Source organism: Ricinus communis, chromosome 1 (genome assembly GCF_019578655.1).
Source record: "Ricinus communis isolate WT05 ecotype wild-type chromosome 1, ASM1957865v1, whole genome shotgun sequence".
Lineage (NCBI taxonomy): Eukaryota > Viridiplantae > Streptophyta > Magnoliopsida > Malpighiales > Euphorbiaceae > Ricinus > Ricinus communis.
The window spans coordinates 1452688-1472185 of record NC_063256.1 but is presented as its reverse complement, the minus strand read 5'-3'; the positions used below and the strand labels follow the sequence as shown (position 1 = coordinate 1472185).

At 34.2% G+C, this 19498-nt stretch overlaps 3 protein-coding genes across 6 annotated transcripts; 2 read left to right on the top strand and 1 right to left on the bottom strand.

Moving 5' to 3' along the window:
* Positions 1-860: 860 nt before the first annotated feature.
* On the bottom strand, positions 861-4575 carry LOC8258489 (subtilisin-like protease SBT4.14). The gene is made up of 11 exons (XM_002511725.4): positions 4203-4575; positions 4026-4117; positions 3837-3934; positions 3579-3722; positions 3405-3510; positions 2671-3184; positions 2454-2551; positions 2135-2359; positions 1944-2052; positions 1661-1874; positions 861-1562 (listed from the first exon to the last, which is right to left on the bottom strand). The coding sequence occupies exons 1-11, from the start codon at positions 4296-4298 to the stop codon at positions 1021-1023; spliced, it is 2238 nt and encodes a 745-aa protein (XP_002511771.2). The 5' UTR covers positions 4299-4575; the 3' UTR covers positions 861-1020.
* Positions 4576-5846: 1271 nt separating this feature from the next.
* Positions 5847-9112, top strand: LOC8258488 (CRS2-associated factor 1, mitochondrial). 2 transcript variants are annotated; one of them, XM_015728896.2, is made up of 5 exons: positions 5847-6516; positions 7472-7599; positions 7808-8033; positions 8121-8248; positions 8381-9112. In XM_015728896.2, the coding sequence occupies exons 1-5, from the start codon at positions 6057-6059 to the stop codon at positions 8591-8593; spliced, it is 1155 nt and encodes a 384-aa protein (XP_015584382.2). In that variant the 5' UTR covers positions 5847-6056; the 3' UTR covers positions 8594-9112. The 2 variants fall into 2 exon arrangements, with proteins under 2 accessions (XP_015584382.2, XP_002511770.2); XM_002511724.3 differs by having other exon boundaries at positions 5851-6597.
* A 1245-nt stretch (positions 9113-10357) lies between these two features.
* LOC8258486 (lysophospholipid acyltransferase LPEAT2) lies at positions 10358-15067 on the top strand. 3 transcript variants are annotated; one of them, XM_015728890.3, is made up of 14 exons: positions 10367-10920; positions 11015-11195; positions 11293-11352; positions 11635-11798; positions 11893-11956; positions 12076-12144; positions 12359-12454; positions 12554-12598; positions 13116-13186; positions 13300-13366; positions 13955-14005; positions 14282-14392; positions 14494-14541; positions 14696-15067. In XM_015728890.3, exons 1-14 carry the CDS (start codon positions 10484-10486, stop codon positions 14864-14866), a joined length of 1635 nt encoding a protein of 544 aa, XP_015584376.2. In that variant the 5' UTR covers positions 10367-10483; the 3' UTR covers positions 14867-15067. The 3 variants fall into 3 exon arrangements, with proteins under 3 accessions (XP_048235374.1, XP_048235377.1, XP_015584376.2); XM_048379417.1 differs by lacking the exons at positions 14494-14541; positions 14696-15067 and adding an exon at positions 14153-14213 and having other exon boundaries at positions 10358-10920; positions 14282-14326; XM_048379420.1 differs by lacking the exons at positions 14494-14541; positions 14696-15067 and adding an exon at positions 14164-14213 and having other exon boundaries at positions 10359-10920; positions 14282-14326.
* The last annotated feature ends 4431 nt before the right edge of the window (positions 15068-19498 follow it).

The following is a 19498-nucleotide window of genomic DNA, read 5'->3' as shown; positions in this document are numbered from 1 at the left end:
TTACAAATGTGAACAGGTAAAAATTCTGCATGGAAGGGCCAGCCTGGAATGTAACGGGGTCTTCCCCAGTGTATATGGAAATGGAACTTCTTATTTTAGTAAAAGTTTTTCAACTGCTTCTTTTTACTAATATAGAATTTTTCTCCTGTAGGAGATTTTGGCACGTTACCTAAAACAAGGGTTTTGAAAAGAAACCATTGAAATTTATTCGCAAATTACCTTTGTGTTAAGCTAAATGCGAAGATACATATATCTTGCATATTTAACTAAACTGATAACCTCAAGCAAGCCATGAGTTTGCCAAAATATAGATCACTCTACACGTTGATTACGACTGCCAGAGTTACACGTCACGTTCTCTTCTTCTTAAAAAATTGGAAGCCCTTATCCCACTGCAACTTCAGTAATACGATTTTGAAGAAATTGAATTCTGAGACAACCATTATAAATACCCCCAAGACACCTTATGGATAAAGGTCATATCATTATAAACTTTTAAATATTTAAATCTTTTTTTTTTTTTACTTACTTATGGCATAGGAATTGTTCTTTAGACACATTGTTTGGGCCTTCTATTTTATTGTTTTGTGCATGAGATGAGATTTTGGCTCACTGACGTCAGATAGCATCAGGCCATTTTGCATTTTTGTACTTTGGAAACAGAGAAAAAAATCTACCAATTCCTTGGCATGATAACATTAAGAAGGAGAGAAAGGGTTGTCAGGATTTGTTGTGGCATACTTATTCTTTGCGTTTGTTGTCTTCTGGATTTGCAATAGATCAACGCAAGGACAAAGTAAGGGTTAAACATTAATCAGATCTGATCATATTTGGGGGGAATCAAAGTAGTGAATCTATAATTTAGCAAGAAATATCAATTTCCCGTATTATATGAGCATATAAGATCACAAACATACACCAATGCACTATACATTAAGTTTTTTTTCTTCTCTTTTGTTCAATCCTTAATGTTCTTGCTACGTACAATTTTGCGTATGTTTGATAGTCTAATTTCGATTATTAGTCCAGTGGCTTGTAAACGACAATTGGGCTCCTTACTACATGACGAGAACTTTTCCAAGCAACTGAACCTGACAAGATTTGTCCACTTGACATAGGCTTTGCCTTAACCACAACCTTAAAACTCCTCTTTTGCAAGGTACGAGAGAAAGAAAGACTCGCAGGAACTACTGTAATTTCCACTCCTTTAGGAGCCTTAATGGTGGCATTGTAAAAGGAAGTAGAAGGACCTACGTTGGTTACTGTCCTTCGAAAGACTCCAATTGTTGGCTGCTTGTCGTTTCTTGCACTCAGATGCATAGTCGGATAGTTAATAGCATCATAGCCAAGTCCAGGTAGCAACGAGGAACAATTTATGGATTTCGAGCCAATTAAAACAGCTAGAGAGGATCCAGTGTAGCCTTCATGACATAAAAATTGAATGTAAGACATTTCATCCATGTCATACACTAATCCAGGGCTTCTAGCTCTACTCGGATTCAATTGGCCAGCACCGTAGGCAAATTCCGCCTCGCTGTTTACTCTTGCACTCATAGGTTTAGCTTGATAAAAGAATTCATAGAAAATGTAAGTCATTGTGGGAATGAACGTTGAGATATCTGTTAGAGAACAGAAGCTATCTGGGGATTTGTGCAAATACCTGTGGTCAGAATGGCAGATTTTATAGCAGCTGCACTCCAGTTTGGATGGAATGACTTTATATAGGCGGCTACACCAGCAACATGCGGACAGGCCATGGAAGTACCAGACATGAGTGTGAATTTTGAATACTGCGTATCGCCTTTCAGGCCAGTTAGTGAATGCAAGGGAGTGTAAGATGCCAGAATATCAATTCCTGGTGCTGCTATATCAGGCTGCAGCGTTACAAAATGATCAGCAGATGGTTTTAGTTTTGAAACAGTAAATTACTTCATTGTTAGTACCTTGAGGAGAAGTTTCGATCCTGGATTTGGTCCACGAGATGAAAATGAAGCAATAAATGGAGCTGGGATTTTTACTTCGTGGGATCTGTATATCACAGCTGACGGTGATCTGCATTAAACTAAGATAATTTATTCATATATATTTCAGACATTTCAAAATTGATATGACAGAAGTAAGCATGTATTTCTACTTTGTGGAATGTATATAATCATTAATGGTATCACCAACAGTGACATTAACCATCGTCCCTGGCGTCATGAAAATTTGGGCAGCATCCAGATATTGCGCACTTTCAATAATAGCTCCTACCCCTCCAATTCCTTTTACGACAGAATCAGAACCCCACATTTGTAGTTCGCAGTAAACGAGCTTGCCCTTCACCTTGTTAGAGTCCATCGATTCATCCAGACAAAACCTGCAGTTTTTTTTTTTGGTTTTATATCATTATACATAACTGATTTTTATCAATTTCCATTTCCATTTTAATTGCCTGACGAATAATTGATTACCTTGCCCTGCTCTTGCTGGCTGAGTTAGTCGCTGCATCAGCTCCACTAACAAGTGGATATAATTTTTGATTTGGCTCAAAAGCGTTCACCCCAACTCCCTGCACAAAAGGTTCAGGATTGATGCTTATGTGCTTAAACTGGAGAAAAGGTCAAGTTCTAATCTGGATCATGCTACTACTTCAAATGCTATACCCGAAAATGAATTTGTAGAACTTACTGAGATAGTCTTCCCATTACCCAACACAACTTTGTTCCTAAACTGCCTATCAATCCCACTAGCAGCCACGGTTAAGAGCCATGGGGCATGGTTTGCCACAGTGCCGGACATTGGTCCATCATTCCCAGCAGAGGCCACTGTAATAATACCCTTCCTCATGGCATGGAATGCACCTATTGCAAATGTATCCGTTGCATAATCAGCAGTTGCTCCGCCTATAGAAACTGAGATAACATCAACACCATCGTTTATGGCAGCTTCAAATGCTGCAAGTATGTCCATATCCGAGCAGCCTGAGCTTGCCCAGCATACTTTGTACATTGCTACCCTGGAGGCTGGCACTGCACCACGAGCTGCACCTTTTGCTAGCCCAAATAAGCTTGCATCGGGAATTTCATTGCCTGCTAAGGTTGAAGAGGTGTGAGTCCCATGGCCATCCACATCGACTGGAGATAATATGTCGTTGGGGTCTGGATTGCCGTCCAGCTTGAAGTATCTAGCTCCTATAAGTTTGCTTTAAGTACCCAAATAAGGTGGACAGAAAGAAATCATCCAGAAGTTAAAATATGCAGAATTTCTTGATTTCAGTGACTATAAACAATTGAAGTAAGGAAAAACAATGTTAAACTCATATTGTATATCAGGTTCTAAGAAATTAAAGAAGAAATGATCAAAAGTGCCTTCTGCTAAATCCTGAGGAATTTAGGAAAGAGCCGGGAAGGAGAGGAAGTTACTTGTTGCATCCTGAGAAATTAGCAAAGCGACCACAAGTGCCTTTCCATTTCTTTGGTGGAGGACCAAAGCCATCGCCCTTGAAACTCTCAGATTGTGGGGTAATCCCTGTCACACCAACAAAGTCAATAATTAGTTGAATAATCGAACAGAACAGAGGGAGATTCGAATAATACCTGTATCAAGTAGACCAACAATTATGTCTCTCTCCATTTTCAACTTTCTTCTTGCTGTGTTAGGAAGTCCAATAAAATCCCATGATTTGGTAGTGTGGAGCTTGTGGTACCTATTTGGGAACACAGAAAGAACTTGGTCCAGGCCTGCAAGAAAACATCAACAACAACCTCATGAACTTTAATCCAAGAACGTGAATCCATCACTGTATAGAAGAAGGATAATAAGAAGGAGACTACACGATTGATTACTTTACATACTTGATAACTTGGTGGCTTCAGCTTTAGATAACTTTGCTGCAAACGCATTAAAGCTCTTTGTGTAGCTGTAGACGATTGAGTCCACAGCATCATCATCGCTGTTTGAAACAGGTGAGTCAAAAACAGCATATATCTAGATATTGCCCGAGAAAAGAAGGGACTGAAGATGGCGCAGAGAAGTGAACTTACCTTCTCTTGACAGATGAGAGAATATCTATATGTTTTTGTACTGTAGAGATATGGTTTACTGGCTGATCTCCAAGAAAAACAATGTAGATTTCCTGTTCATTTAACATCAATACTACTATTATTACCATGAAAATTGACGAGTCGCATGCTAATTAAGAAAAGCAACAAATTTTGGACCTTATCATCTCCATCTCCGGCTTCTGCAGCAAGAAGCCCTGTCAAGGTCAAGATCAAGATAAGAGGGAGAGAGGGGAAAATTTTCTCTTTCGACATACTAGCTATCAGGATTAGTGGCTTTGTCTATGGCTTCTTGTGTATTAATAGCAGCAGCTTAAGAAACCTTGGAAAGGGATAAGAATAGGAAACGTAAACTTAACATCTTGGGGTATTTTTGATGTTGAGGTATTAGGGGTTTAGAAACCTTAAAAGATAACAAAAATGCTCTAGTCGATGTCAAGGATTGCTTCATCTTGTATAACTATATATGTTTAGCCATTTTTCTTTTCCTGTAAACACTTCTATTTTTCTTTCATGTCTGTAATACCTTTTTACAAGAATTCATATCTGTGTGCATTGTTGACAAGAGTTATTGTTTGTGATTTTTTTGACAATAGGTCAATCCATGTGAAATATGAGGTACGTGTTGGCAACCCCTCATTAGCGGGCAGGTTTTTTCTAAGACAATTCTTATTATCATGAACGTTCTAATCTTCTAGTGACTAACATTTGTGGAGGAGACTATATTCAAGCTGTAATCAAACAAACAAGTAGTGGAGAAGGCTATGCCCTTTACAATATATGAAGAGCCTTAGGACTTTGCTTTCTTAATTTCCAAGTGCCATGATTTTACTCGGATGTAATGGGAGCAATGCAACTGACAAAGTTTTACAATGACTACAATTTTTTAAATTTATATATACATAACATTGATTTACTATAAATGTCAAATTTGAAGGAGAAGTTGCTTGGAAATAAAGAGCCAATAACATCACAACCCCCTTTCCTTCAATTCTAATTCAAGCAAGTGAATACCTAAGAACAAGAAATGAGGATAGCTTTAAGTTCCCCAAATAGGCAATTTAGACAAATGGATTTACTTATCTTAGAGAGATTTTCATCTCAATCTCTAGCCAAGAGCTAATGCAGTTAATTAAAACTTGTCCACTCATCAAGATTTGGTCTATTTAATTAATCTCTAATAAAATATATGATGCTTTACCCACTGAAAATGAATAAATAAACAAAAAAATCAATTCAATTAATTAATCTAGAGCTTAACAATTTTTTCTTAAGCTAGTTCTCGTACATTACAATACAATTCTTGGATAAATAATAATTACATTTTATTATATTATTGTTTATCACTTATAAAGGTTATATTAGTCATAATCTAACTTAGTTAAAGTGACTGTGAATGCTAAATTAAAGAAATTATTATTACTCCCAACATGTCAATTACTTTATGTACAATAGGATATAATACAGCCGGGGCAATATGAAAATAATATTTTAAATTAATTACCACCCAAGTGATTTAGTTGTAAGCAAAGTATTACAATTTAGTGGTGATTCAACTTCTTAATCTTGGCATTGTCTATCTTGTCATCACGCGTATGTTATTTATTAGTGGTTAAAATCTGGCAAAATCCAAAATTTTTTATATTTTAATTTATTTTATTAAATTTTTATTTATTAAAAATTATATATATATATATATAATGACACTTTTATTTGTTTTACTAAATTTTTATATTTTTAATTTTATTTTAATTAAAAATTATTAAATTTTTAATATGGGTAAAAATAAAAATATAACAACTCAATAAAATAAAATAAAAATTAAAAATTCAAGAAATTAAAAAAATACTTTTTACCTTAAAATATCTTAAACGATCAAAAAGGGCAAATTGGGTATTTAGCCTGCATTCTGTTACAAAATCCCCGCCATTTTCCTCTGTTACTAAATACTAGCCCGACAAGACAACAATAATCCTTAAACCCTAATTTCTACGGAATAGAGGGAAAACCTTAATGTTACTTCTCAACCGCCTCTCCCGCGAGAAACCACCGTATCCAACGCTGCTCTCACGCTATCTTTCGTCGGCCTCCGCCTCGTCAAAGCTCCATGACCAGTACTCCTTTATGCCCCCACCTTCTCTCTCTCCTCAAAACCATCAAAACCCTAATTCAACTCCTAAGAAAAAGCAAAAGCCTCTATATCGTCCACCTTCTTCACTCGACCGAAACGGGAAAAAACCCACTCATTCAGATCTTCCGTTTGATTTCCGATATAGTTACACGGAGAGCTCTCAGTCGGTAAGGCCCATTGGACTTAGAGAGCCTAAGTACTCTCCATTTGGTCCAGACCGTCTTGACCGAGCATGGACTGGAGTTTGTGCTCCGGTTGTTGAACCGAAGTTAAAGTTTGTGGATGGGTCAGAGAATCCGAATTTGGAGGAGAAGAGACGGTGGTGGAGAGAGCAAATTCAAGGTCAGCCACTTACTAATGCTGAGAGAAAAATTTTGGTCGAGAGTTGTCAAAGGCATAAAACTAAGAAGCAAATTAACCTTGGTATGCGATTTACTTCCTTTCTTTTTCTTTTTGGGATTATTTATAACAGTGTTAGGGTTTAAAGGTTTGCAATTGGTAATTGTGCAAATTTTTTTATACTTAGCTGTATGAAATTGTTTGTTTTATTAATTGATGAAATTTTTGAATGTATGAAATTTGGGTTTAGATATTAATTGGATAAAGTTAAGATATGTTAGTTAGGGAAAAATAAATTCTAACTGTATCAGATTTATTATTGGGCTATTAATGAATGAGAAATGGTTTTAATATCTAAAATTTTTATGAAAGACAATTTCTTTTTCTCTTTGTTTACATGTCAAAGTCACTTTTTATACAACTCATTAAAATTCTTGATTTTAATTACTCTGTTCAGACATTATGTAGTATTCTGAGAAAGAAGAGTTTTTAAACAGGTAAAACTTCTCTCAAGTGAATTGGTATGAAAAGTTCTCTACGAGCTTGTTATTTGCTGAGAGCTGGAAATTTCTTGAAATTTATCTTCTTTGGTTAGAGCAGAATGTGCTATTCCCAGTTTCCTGCATATAGAAACTAGCAACTGAGCGAGGAGCAATGAAGAATCCGTTCTTCAAGGGTTAAATGTTGTCAAACTTGTTCATCGACCTTATTTAAGAACTTTGTCTCACCTAGGTACCTCAAAAGTCTCTCCCCAAAACACAATACTATAAGAGCTTAATGGTTCTTGAATGAGTGTCATTCCAATGATGTTGACTACTGGCAACTTCCCAAGTACAATATCTGTTATGTTGTCTGCTTGCACTAAACTCCTACAAAATTTAAAATAAATTTGCTGAAAATTTTCTCTTATTTTAATTGCTTTCCATTTATTATAAATCCCTGTCATGTTCACTTGTAGGGAGAGATGGTTTAACCCACAACATGCTGAATGACATTCATAACCATTGGAAACATGCTGAAGCAGTCAGGATTAAGTGTCTAGGTGTTCCCACTGTTGACATGAAAAATGTGTGCACCCAGCTCGAGGTAGCTTCTTTCTTTCCAATCTGGCAAAACCATTCTTTTTTCATTTTCCTGGTTTATCTGTTCTTTTGCCTCCTGTCCTGCTATTTCTCATGAGTTTATGCACCATGGGTTGCTATAACCGTGACGTTAAGTATTACTCTTTGAATGTCTACAACCACATTTTTCCTTGTAAGAGAGTTTCCATTCTAATTTAACCTGTGTATCACAGGATAAAACCTTTGGGAAAATCATTCACAGACATTGTGGTTTACTTGTATTATATAGAGGCAGAAACTATCATCCCAAGAAAAGGCCTGTGATTCCGTTGATGATGTGGAGACCTCATGAACCCATATATCCAAAGTTGATAAAAACTACTATTGAAGGCCTGAGCATTGAGGAAACAAAGGAAATGAGGAAGAAAGGGCTAGCTGTTCCTGCTTTAACAAAGCTTGGTATATCGTTTTTGGGTATAATGTTTTGTCTTGTTCTCTTGTTCCCAGTGGTCTCAGTTCTCTAACTTTTTCTAATTACAAATGCAGCCAAAAATGGTTATTATGCTAGTCTGGTACCAATGGTCAGAGATGCTTTTCTCGTCAATGAGCTGGTTCGAATAGACTGCCAAGGCCTTCCGAAGAGTGATTACAAGAAAATAGGCTGCAAACTTAGGGTAAAAACTGAGATGTGATTGAATTTGCAGTTTGTTTAAATAGCAATAACTTGAAGGTTCTATAACTTGCATATCTGTATGCCTGCGCACTTGTCTTCCTCGGAGGTCTAATGGTTTCTAGTATTGCTATAGGATCTGGTTCCTTGTATCCTTGTTACATTTGAGAAGGAGCAGATTGTGGTATGGAGAGGGAAGGACTATAAGCCACCAGAATATGGACAATCCTTTGCGGACAGGGAATGTTTTGATGATCCAGAGAGCAATGAGGAGTATAGCAAAGAAAGCTGTAGCTCAGATGAGAGCAATGACCATCAAGATTTCTACTCTAGCAGCGATGAGGAGTAGTTTGTTTCATGCTGCTTATTCACCTCCAAGTTTCACATTCTGTGTCGGGCTTGATGCTTGTGCAATTTGGAACATTTTGCAGCGTGAGAAGATCTAGAAGAGGCTCGACTAACTGGAGTGAGTAATGGGGATTGGCATTTTTTCACCTCTTCCCAGCCAAAAAAGGGGGGGAAAAGAAATATTGAGCGAGAGAGAGAGAAAGGGGAAAAAGAAGGAAAAGGAGAGGAATTACAAGGAACAGGATTGCGTGTAAATCAGAGTAAAGTGTACTTTATCTTTTGATTACATATTTTGAGCCCGAATAGGGATGGCTTAGATAGTGATAAACTGGCTTGGGATTAAATTTAATATCCGTATCGGGTTCGGGTTCGACCGCACGGATACCCGCTACCTGAATCCGTTTATGTAGCCGGATGCGGATACATGGTACTCGAATCTGTTACCTGTTTATTAATATGTATCTTAAAGGGTACTTGCGTGTACTTTACCTTATTAGATTCATTAATAATTTTTTTTTCATTTTGTTCTCCATATATTGAACCTGAGACTTTTTAAGATACATTAAGTGCCAATACCTTAGGACAATATTCGAAAAGGATACTTTTTGATTGAGGCTGTCATTTTGGATGCTATAAAAGAAGAGATTACCCAACTTCTTTTACTTTCACACACATAATATAATTGCTCATACCTTTACACAGAAAAGCAACCAAGAATAGATAGAAAAGCATGTCATTTGAAATGCTACATGGTAAATGTACTAGGTCAAGAATACTCTGTGACAAAAAAAAAAAACAAGATACTAGATGAAGAATACAGCTACCTTACATAGTCATTTATTCTAAATGGTCTTTAATTGGTTTCAAATAATTTAGGAGTAATTCTATTAAAAATTGGGATGAGTTGGGATTATAGATGTCATTTTTTAAACTTATTTAGAATGGATTCAAATAAATATTGATTTTAAGGATTTCGGATTCAGTTAAATATTAAATGGGTGGGGAGCGGTTGCCATCCCCGCCGTTTAGTGCATAAGGATGGAGAACGAGTTTGGGCTTGGATCTTTCAGATGTGAATGCGAGATTGACAGGTGAGGAGGCGGACTCCTAGCTCGAGGTGGGATCCACAGGACAATTAAACTAAAATATTGGGTGCTGCTGGCTTCATTGCGAATTTTTGCATTGGCGATCAAAGAGTGGCAGTGGCACATGTGCCTCACGCTCCTTTCGTCTTATTTTGCTTACGTGCCTCTTCTCCTGCAACAGCTATGCTAAATTCCGGAAATAATAAATAAATAAATTATTATTATTTAAGTTATGTTTTCTGTATTTTTAATAATTATGATTTATAATAGTTCTGAAGATATACTGTAGTAGCTTCAGATCTATTAGTATTATTATTTTGTATTTTAGCTAATGAAAGACCCATTTAATTGATATTCTTACAAATCTACACCGGAAGGATAATTTTTTAATTCTTTTCCATAAAATATTATATTTTTTTCACTTTAGTCTGTTTTAATTTAAGAAAAATAATTTTTTTTTAGTTATGCCTCCGCCTATAATAATAATAATAAAAAAGATGACTGTTCATAATGGCCTATATGAATCAATATATAAAGATTTTCTTTAATAAAAATGAAAGTAAAAATTAAGCAAACGTAGAGCAGAAAATATGGAATTTTATTCAAAAAAGCATAAAGCGACAGTCAGACAATGACTGAGAAGGCCTACATGGAAAGCACGTGGCCAAATATTAAAAATCTTTTTTCTATTATCCTCTCTCCCTCGCACTTGCTGTCCTCCAAAGTAGTGGAAAAGCCAATCTCTCTCTACTCTTCTGCACCAATTTCTTCTCATATTTTGCATTTCCAATATTGTCCTCAAACCCATGACGGACGACAGCCTCTCCTCCCCTCTCCTTCAACCTCAGCCGTCCGATCATCCTCCTGTAATCCTCTCTATCCGAGATAATCACAATCATTATTACCATCGCCACAACAGCAACAGCAGTAGCCACAATCTTCGCAATCCTTTCGAGTTTCTCGGCTCCGATTTCTTATCCGTCCCTCCACCCTCCACTGTGGATCCTTTTCGAAACAACACGCCGAAAATTGAGGGCGTTTATGAGGTGTTGAAGTCTTTGATTTGCTTGCCTATTGCTTTAGCAAGATTGGTGCTTTTTGGTGCTTGTTTGTTAGTAGGTTACCTTGCTACTAAATTAGCTCTTGGAGGATGGAAAGATAAAAATAATCCCATGCCTAAATGGCGATCCAGGTTAATGTGGATTACTAGGTTTTCTGCTCGCTGTATTCTCTTCTCCTTTGGGTATTTATTTTATTTTATTTTACTTTATTTTATCTTATTTAAGCGATTTTGATTTCCTTTCTATTTGTTTATTTCCATTTAATCATGCGTACAGTTACCATTGGATAAAAAGGAAAGGAAACCCAGCTCCAAGAGAGATTGCTCCAATTGTTGTATCTAATCATGTATCTTATATTGAACCTATTTTCTATTTTTATGAATTGTTCCCTACAATTGTTGCTGCTGAGTCGCATGATTCTATCCCCTTTGTCGGTACTATCATTAGAGCTATGCAGGTGAACTGTTCTCTGGTTATGTTGGATAAACAAATAAACACCTCTGTGGTTTTAGTTATTTTTCTTAGTTGTGGTCTTGCTTCTGATGCTTTTTCAGGTGATATATGTTAATAGGTTCTCACAATCATCAAGAAAACTAGCTGTTAATGAAATAAAGGTATCAAGTTTCTACATTTATTTTTTACTATTCCGTTCTTATCTTATTATTAAATATATTTCAGTTCTGATGCTTTCTGAATGTCCTTGATTTGTTATTGCCTTTGTTTCGTATTTGGCTACTTTGATGGTTCAACTGTTTTTGGGAATTGCTTAAGACATTAAGTGCCAAATGAGTATCAAGGAGTCCACTGTGTTTACTTTGCATGATGAGATTTAAATGATTTTTATCAATTTATAAGCTATTTGATACAGAAATGTGCTTTCAAGGATCTGAATACAGAGAAAGGCTTCATGCGATAGATTTCCTCGCGTGCTATTGTTTCCTGAGGGCACGACAACTAATGGAAACGTCGTTATTTCTTTCCAACTCGGTGCATTCATCCCTGGTTATGCCATCCAACCTGTGATTGTTCGCTATCCCCATGTTCACTTTGACCAATCTTGGTAGGAGATTCACCATGTGCATAACTTTGTCTTTTTGGTGCCTTTAACCATCTCTGATCAATCTTGCTTATTATTTCTTGCCATTTTTTTATAGGGGATATATTTCATTGGCAAAGCTCATGTTTAGGATGTTCACTCAGTTTCACAATTTCATGGAGGTATTACTGCCCTGCAGCCCCTGCTTGTTCAATATCTCTTCTTGGTTACTAGGTTACATGATGCCATGAAACTATGTTTCATTTGACTTAGTTAATTTTCTTTGCTCTGAATTGAACAGGTGGAATACTTGCCTATAGTTTCACCCCTTGATAACTGTAAAGAAAATCCCGTCCATTTTGCTAAGAGGGTGAGTGACTGCTTTCAATTTACCTATATTCATTGTTTCAGTTCAATCAGTCCATACTTTATTATGTCTACACACAAGCATAGAAGGACTCCTGTCCATGATCTAATCTGCATCATTGGAAGGAGTAGTTACCCTCAAAGATCTATATACTCAAACATTTATTTCCATAATAATGCTTAATGTGGATTAACTGATGAAATATGGGTCAATGCAGACTAGCCATTCTATTGCAAGTGCTCTTAATGTTGTACAAACATTTCATTCGTATGGGGACTTGATGCTTCTAATGAAAGCATCCCATTCAAAGCAGGTATGCATATATTTTTATCTTTCTGTTTTAATTCAGCAATGTAAGGGTGCCAAACATTTTGGATGGCAACTAATTATTGTTATGTCGTTGTTTTTGCAGGAGAAGCCATCGAGTTACATGGTTGAAATGGCTAAGGTGGAATCAGTAAGTCTTCACACTGTAATGTTATTTTGTTGCACTGTTCTTTTTTTCCTTATCAAAGAACGAGAAACTGAAACTGTTCTCTTTTTTCTTTTTCATTGTGATCATAGGTTCATGCTTTACTTTCCTTTTTCTGTTAACTGTGGCCAAGCCAGTTGTTTGCAGACTTATCAGAAATAGAGATGTTCTTCTAAATCTTTTAATTCATATTTGTTATGTAATAGCCAACTTAAACATTGTTATACACTGGGAATGAATCGCACATGTATTAGTTAATAGACTGCATCACTTTGTTTTCAGTGGCATCTCCTTTTTATGTGTATTATTCTTTGAATTTGATGCATCAAATGTTTCTAAATAACTTTACATGTATGTATCATCTAATTTCTGCAAGTCAAGAGTGTCTATGTTTTTCACAAATAAGCCCTGCATATGCTGGTTAAGTGGTGGAGTTGCCAATGGCAGCTTATATCTCATATATATTTTGCGGAAATGATGGTTTGCTTGTTTTGTTTTTTAGTTGTACCATATAAGTAGCTTGGAAGCTGTGGACTTTCTGGACAAGTTTCTGTCTATGAATCCAGATCCGAGGTACTAAGTTATATCTTGTTTGTAGCTAAAGAAAATATTACTTAGTGTTGTTTAGGGTTTGTACTTTTATTAGACTGCAATATATTGTTCTGACTATTGTTTACTTTTTACAGTGGTCGAGTTAAATTCCATGATTTTTTGAGGGCTATGAGATTAAGGACTTGTAGTCTTTTGGAAGAGGTGAGTTATTTTAATAAAAAGTAGATGTTATTTGCTGATCTTTAAATTGCCTATAATTTTATATCGCTTGACTGCAACATATAAACAGGTTAAAAGGTTATATTCTATCTTGGGATGAATGCTTATTTGCAAGCTTGTGATTCTGACATAATTGTTTTCTTAATTTCATGGTCTTTACATCTCTCTCTCTCGGGTGTTAGTCATAGGTAGTGATATTTTAGTATTTTACTCTTTCATTCAATCTGAAGCAACTAATTGGTTTCTTGGCTAGATTTAAATCCTGTCCAAGGATTCATTTACTTTCATCGAACCTAGGTTTTGTGCGGTTCTCTTCACTTTATACCTTGAGATTGAACTTAACTTTTATGTGGAGTTCTATTAACTTTACATCCTGAATGCATGGGTGTCTGACTATTGAAGGGAATAGCTGTTTCAGTTTCTGGCTTGGATTCAAAGTATTAAACATGAGAAAATTGGATTGTTGTTTTGCAATATGGTTTATAAACTGCAGTTGCTGATTTTGAATCTGGTCATGCATGCCAACTTACTTCACATGTTTTTGATCCATTATTTGCATTTGGATTACAGATATTTGGGTTCGTTGATGTAGAAAAGATCGGTTCAATCACATTCAAACAGGTAATTTCTTCTGATCGATTTTTGCTTGGTGTGAGCAAAGATGCAGGTCCTTCCCCACCTGCTTTGCTTTGTTTTCAGATTTAAATTATCATTGGAACATGAATTATCATCTTTTTATGAATATTATATGGACATGAGCTTCTCCAGATTGCATGCGGATATGTTTTAAATGAAGTGTTGTTGGTGATTTGTTATCTCTAGAATAAAGGTAAACATGTCAAGGAAGAGTTGCAGTTATTAATGTTTTACTCTCTGATTGTATATTAATGCTTGCAGTTCTTATATGGGTCTGCTCATGTCATGAAGCAACCGTTATTCAGACAAACCTGCGAATTAGCTTGTACCAGATGCAGTGGTGGAGAAGATAACTTAATTTCAAAAGAACAAGTATATTGTTAATTGTTCTTTCTTTTACCTATTTAATTCCCTATACTTATTGCGGTGAATTCTGATGACATTCTGCCTTTCTGATCTGTATTTGGACCTAGCTGGGAGATACCATTAGACTTGCAATCCCAGACTTGGATGATGCGGAGGTAATATGCTATTTATTTTACTGTGCAGAAATTATGTAAACAAGCTTTTTCTTCTAAAACTTTCATAAAGTGTTCAATGTCTTTTGCCTACGGGAAAATGGAAAAATAGTCGACTATAAACTAATGAAATCTGCATCCAATTGATTACTTGCAGATTCATGAGCTCTTCAAATTATTTGGTGGCAACGATGATGGGAGAGCTAGCAAGGAAACTTTTATGTGTTGCCTGAAAAAGAATCCTCTGCTGATAGCACTTTTTTGGCCTTGTTTGGTGTACAAAGATTCATTGGAATGTGGGGGTAGGATGTTAGAAGAGTTAGTGTGATGTCTTGCTTTTGTTTCTTTACTTGAATGGCCGGTTGGATTTAAAGCGTGATTCATTCATTCCCCCCCTGCCTGATGTCTTGGTTTTGTTTTGAATGGGGAGAGAGAGGCCAAAGGGTTTTTTTAGCCTTTGCCTCTCCAACATATGGTCATAACTCTTGTTTTTCTTTTTCTCCCTTAAATCAGCTCGGGCATTCAGTTGCCTTTACCATCTGCACTAGTAGTAAATTTGAATCCGGTGGTTTAATTTTGTGACTATTTGGTACCTTGCGTTTTGCAACGGTAGCATTCAAGTGGCAAAGAGTCAAAAAAAGAAAAAAACAAACAAGTAAAAGAAAATTATTAAACATCTGGTACCTATTCAAACTCATTTTCCTATCATAAGTCTCCGAAGTCCAGCCAAACCTTCAAAAACATTACTTATCGTTCTCTTTTCCTCGTCGAAGGCCAGAATTTTGAATTTCTTATGGTAGACATTATTGTTAAGGCCAATCCCACTCTTTGTTCCGTAATTTTTGCTATTATGTTTTTATGAAAATTATAAAATAATATTGCTAATAGTAATTAATTTAATTGCATTTATTCATAAAAGAATTATTAAAACGATGTGGAATTATAAAAGAGGTTAGAAAGAAGTAAATCTTGTAATATTATATATTTATGGATCTATCCTGCATTTAACTGTTAAGGTAACGTGTCGCACAAAATCTTGACATTGCAGTGCTGTAGGTTATCACTCTTCAGAGTCGAAGCATGGGACCTAACCCATTAAAAAGATTTATTCCTCTTCATTGTACGGATTGGCTCCAATCCAAGCTTCCCCTAATCTCTTCTCATTAATGGACTTTCTGAACGAGGGCGGCTCATTTGAAAATTTCCAACATCTCTGCCTATTTCTTACATGTTTTAATTTTTTGAAACTCTAATTAACACACAGAAGAGAAATGTTATCTTCATTGGAATCTAAGATATATCATTTACCTATTCAAGTAACAATTAAGATATAGTAGAGTCTTGATCATCAAGCGAGATGAGAAGTAAATCTATGCGTGAAAGTGAGAAATTACATTGTTTTCGATTAATCCGAACATAAGTAGGAACGTGATTGTTCTAATGTCTGGGACGCATACAAAAAAGTAATTTGGGTTAGAGTGTTATTAGGTATGTTTATACAAAAATTCTCTTTGTTTTTGTTAAACTGGCTCGTAATTTTAAATAGATTCAATTTTTTTATATAGCTAAGTGTCAAGTTAAAATAAATTTCTTTAGATATTTTCTTAAAACTTTTTATAATAAATAAGTTGGAAGCATAATACTAAGAGGCATAACTAAATTTTCATTTTTCTTTCTGTAGATGGCATCTGACGTGAATGAGATGTTGTTAGCAAAATCATTGCATCTGAAACATAATTAGAGGCCCTCACTTTTCGTACGTATTGGCATTTCTCCAGAGATTTTGGATGAACAATTCAGGTATTGCAGCCTGTCGTCAATTCAATTAGCGCTCTTTCTTGGATGCGTGGCAGCGCTGTAACCAATCCCTGACTCCATTCTCAAAATTCTACTTAAACAAATATTTTTTTGTTAAAATAAATGATAAAAGTGCTATTTTTTTATATTTTATTATCATTGTTGGTAATTTAGAGAAATATAATAAATTTCCCAAACAATGTAAAAAAGGTTTTGGCAGGCATTATAGACCGTATCATTCTGATACGACCAGAGTTTATTCAATTAAGACTTTTAAAGATTTTGACGGAGTTCAACACTCAGGATTTATTTGATAATAATTTTAAAAAATTTGTATAAGTCATCGGAGTATTCAATAAAAAATTTCAAGATTTTTCATTAAAATTTCAGTAAACTTTTTTTCTTTTTTAATTCATCTTTCTTCTTTTCAAGTTTTCTTGCATTATTGTCTTCATTTCTCTTTACTAAATTTTTCATCTTAAAATATATAAAAAATGATAAAATTTTAGAAGTTAAAAATTATTTACTAATAATATTTTATTGTACTCACATATACAAAAAATTAATTAAAAATTTTTACTTTAATTTTAAAAAGGCCTCGTAAAAGATATAAATTTAAAATAAAAATTTTAATGAATTATTTTGAGCAAACAACTCCACCATATATAGACTTCTAGATTTTATTAGAAAGATTATTTGAATAATATTTTATGTTGGTAAGCATAATTTTTCAGTTTAAGTATTTATCAAATAATTTAATAAGCGTGATTATTATTGGCTTAAGTATTTATCAAATAAGTAATAAATTAAATATAATGAGTATAACATGAATTTAGTGGTTTAATTGGAGACAAATTATAATATGCTAATTTTAATTAAAATAAATAGTATTAATGTTGTGAGATAAAAAATAATTAACATAACAATGAATTTAATATAACAATGAAATGAAGTCTATTATTTTATATATAACATTATGTGGAATAATTTTTAAAGTAATAAAAAAAGATTGAAGAAAATAATAAAAGTAAAATGATTAAATTTATTTTAAAATAATTAAATAATAGATAAATAATAGCCTATAAAAATTAATAAAAATCTATCAAGGTCTATAAAAATATTTTTAAATAAAATTTGTGAAAGTCATTCATCAAATCATAAACTCTTTAAAAGTAATTTATTTAAAAAATTATAATTTTTTTTAAAAAATTCTTAATTAAATACACTATCTAAATACAAATCTTTTAGGTTTCCTGATTTTGTTTTTAGGTCTCTTTCTTAACTTTAAGATTTACTGCTTGTCTAAAAAACAGAAAAATATTTCTTTTTATTTAAACGTATCTCATACTTCACTTATTTATAAATAATAAACTAAAAGTATATACGCGTAGGAGTACTTATTATTTGTTGATCTAAAGGAAAACAATTATAAAATACATATATAAATCGAAAAATATAAATAGAATTAATATTAATAAACTGATTCATTTTTTTTATAAATAGAGCCGGACCATTTCATTCGTCAAATTATTTATATTAACATTAGAAATTATAAACTGAAAAAATAGATTGCAAGCTTCTCATATTTAAGTTGAATATGATAATTTATGTATGTAATTAACACTTTTAATTTAAAATTTTACAGTTGAGATTTAATTAAAAATTTAAATATTAGTAAATGGATAATTTTTATTTAAATAAAAAATTCAAAAATTTATTTTAAATTAATAATTAAAATTACATAAATATGAGCTATTATTTTAATTTGATAATCTCAATGCATTAAAAACACTTACTATAATTATTAGTTTAAAGAGAATTTTATATTTAAAAGTTAGAAAAGGACAAAACCTAATACACTACACATTTGCTGAAATAATTATCAGTAAAATAATAATCTAGAACAAAGATTATTAATAGCTAAGATAATTAAATACATGGCAGTGACGCAAGGACAGTCGTTGGGAATGACGTCCAAGTTCGGCGACTTAGAAGTAGGAATATCTCCAACAACGAATATGGACCGTAGGATCAAAATGACATCCAACAGATTGGTAGTAATAAAGAAATAGCACGCGAATTGGTCCCCTCCCTCAAACACCATTGCCATAACCGTAACCTTAACCTTAACCTTCTCATTTAAAAGTTGACAAATGAACTCAGAGAGAGCCTTATGGGTCTTATGTTGGGACCGCACCCAACACCACTCAATCCTATGCATTTAACACCACAAACACCCATCTCACCGACAACTGTCACTGCTCCACACGTGACTACAAATATTTTTACTTTAATTGTATATACCCACAAATTTTATAATATCTAAAATTGAAAAGAAAAGGAAAACATGAGGAAAAAAGAAAAAGAAGAAAAGAAAAATCTTATTTAGCAGATGTACGAGGTGACCCAGCGACATGCTTGAGCTACAATATTCGACGCTCCGAAGTGGGTATTTGATGTATGCATACACAAGACGTTTTACTCTAATTGGTTATTGCTAAGATTTAATGATACTGATTCTAAAGTGCTAGACAAAGGAAGAAATGTTAAGCTCTTATTAAACAAAGAAAAATAGTTAAATAAAAGTTGAAATTGTTAAGTTTTAGAAACTTTTAGGATCTCAAGTTTTCTGAGAAACCAGATCATCCCCAGGTGTATATAAATACAAGTCAATTTGGTCACATTATACAAATACACGCAGCAACAAGAAAAGAGAAGAGGGGGGAAAAAGAAAAGGCGGCATGGTGTTGCTAGTGCATATTTTTGGAGGTATGCCTGGCGGGACAAATGAAGAAAAGGATGATGTTAACATTTTCCATATACAGAAAAGATGAACATGAAAAACATATTAAAAAAGAAAAAGAAAAAAAGAGAGAAGCAAGAAGAATTAGTAGTAGAAATTAAATATATATATATATATATATATGATGCTTCTACGTATAAGGAATAGTGAAAAAGCAAAGAGAAATAGACAAAGGGAAAGGGGGAGGGGGTGCTCACAGTGTGGTACGCATTGGTCCCATCTCTCCATGTGAAGAAGAAGTAGAAGTGTCGATGGCAGATAAGTTTATCATCACTTCCCTATGCGTTTTCGTTTCCTCATTGGCTACCTTCCTTACGTACTTGTACGGACCGATGGAGACTTGTTTCTAACTATGTACTA

Coding starts and splice junctions, on each gene's coding strand:
- LOC8258486 (XM_015728890.3), top strand. CDS start 10,484: ATGACGGACGACAGCCTCTCCTCCCCTCTCCTTCAACCTCAGCCGTCC. Junction 11,799..11,892: donor GTTCACTTTGACCAATCTTG/GTAGGAGATTCA, acceptor ATTTTTTTATAG/GGGATATATTTCATTGGCAA. Junction 12,599..13,115: donor AAATGGCTAAGGTGGAATCA/GTAAGTCTTCAC, acceptor TTTGTTTTTTAG/TTGTACCATATAAGTAGCTT.
- LOC8258488 (XM_002511724.3), top strand. CDS start 6,057: ATGTTACTTCTCAACCGCCTCTCCCGCGAGAAACCACCGTATCCAACG. Junction 8,034..8,120: donor TCCTGCTTTAACAAAGCTTG/GTATATCGTTTT, acceptor TTACAAATGCAG/CCAAAAATGGTTATTATGCT. Junction 8,249..8,380: donor AAATAGGCTGCAAACTTAGG/GTAAAAACTGAG, acceptor GTATTGCTATAG/GATCTGGTTCCTTGTATCCT.
- LOC8258489 (XM_002511725.4), bottom strand. CDS start 4,298: ATGTCGAAAGAGAAAATTTTCCCCTCTCTCCCTCTTATCTTGATCTTG. Junction 3,723..3,836: donor TGAAGCCACCAAGTTATCAA/GTATGTAAAGTA, acceptor GTTTTCTTGCAG/GCCTGGACCAAGTTCTTTCT. Junction 2,053..2,134: donor GATTATATACATTCCACAAA/GTAGAAATACAT, acceptor AGTTTAATGCAG/ATCACCGTCAGCTGTGATAT.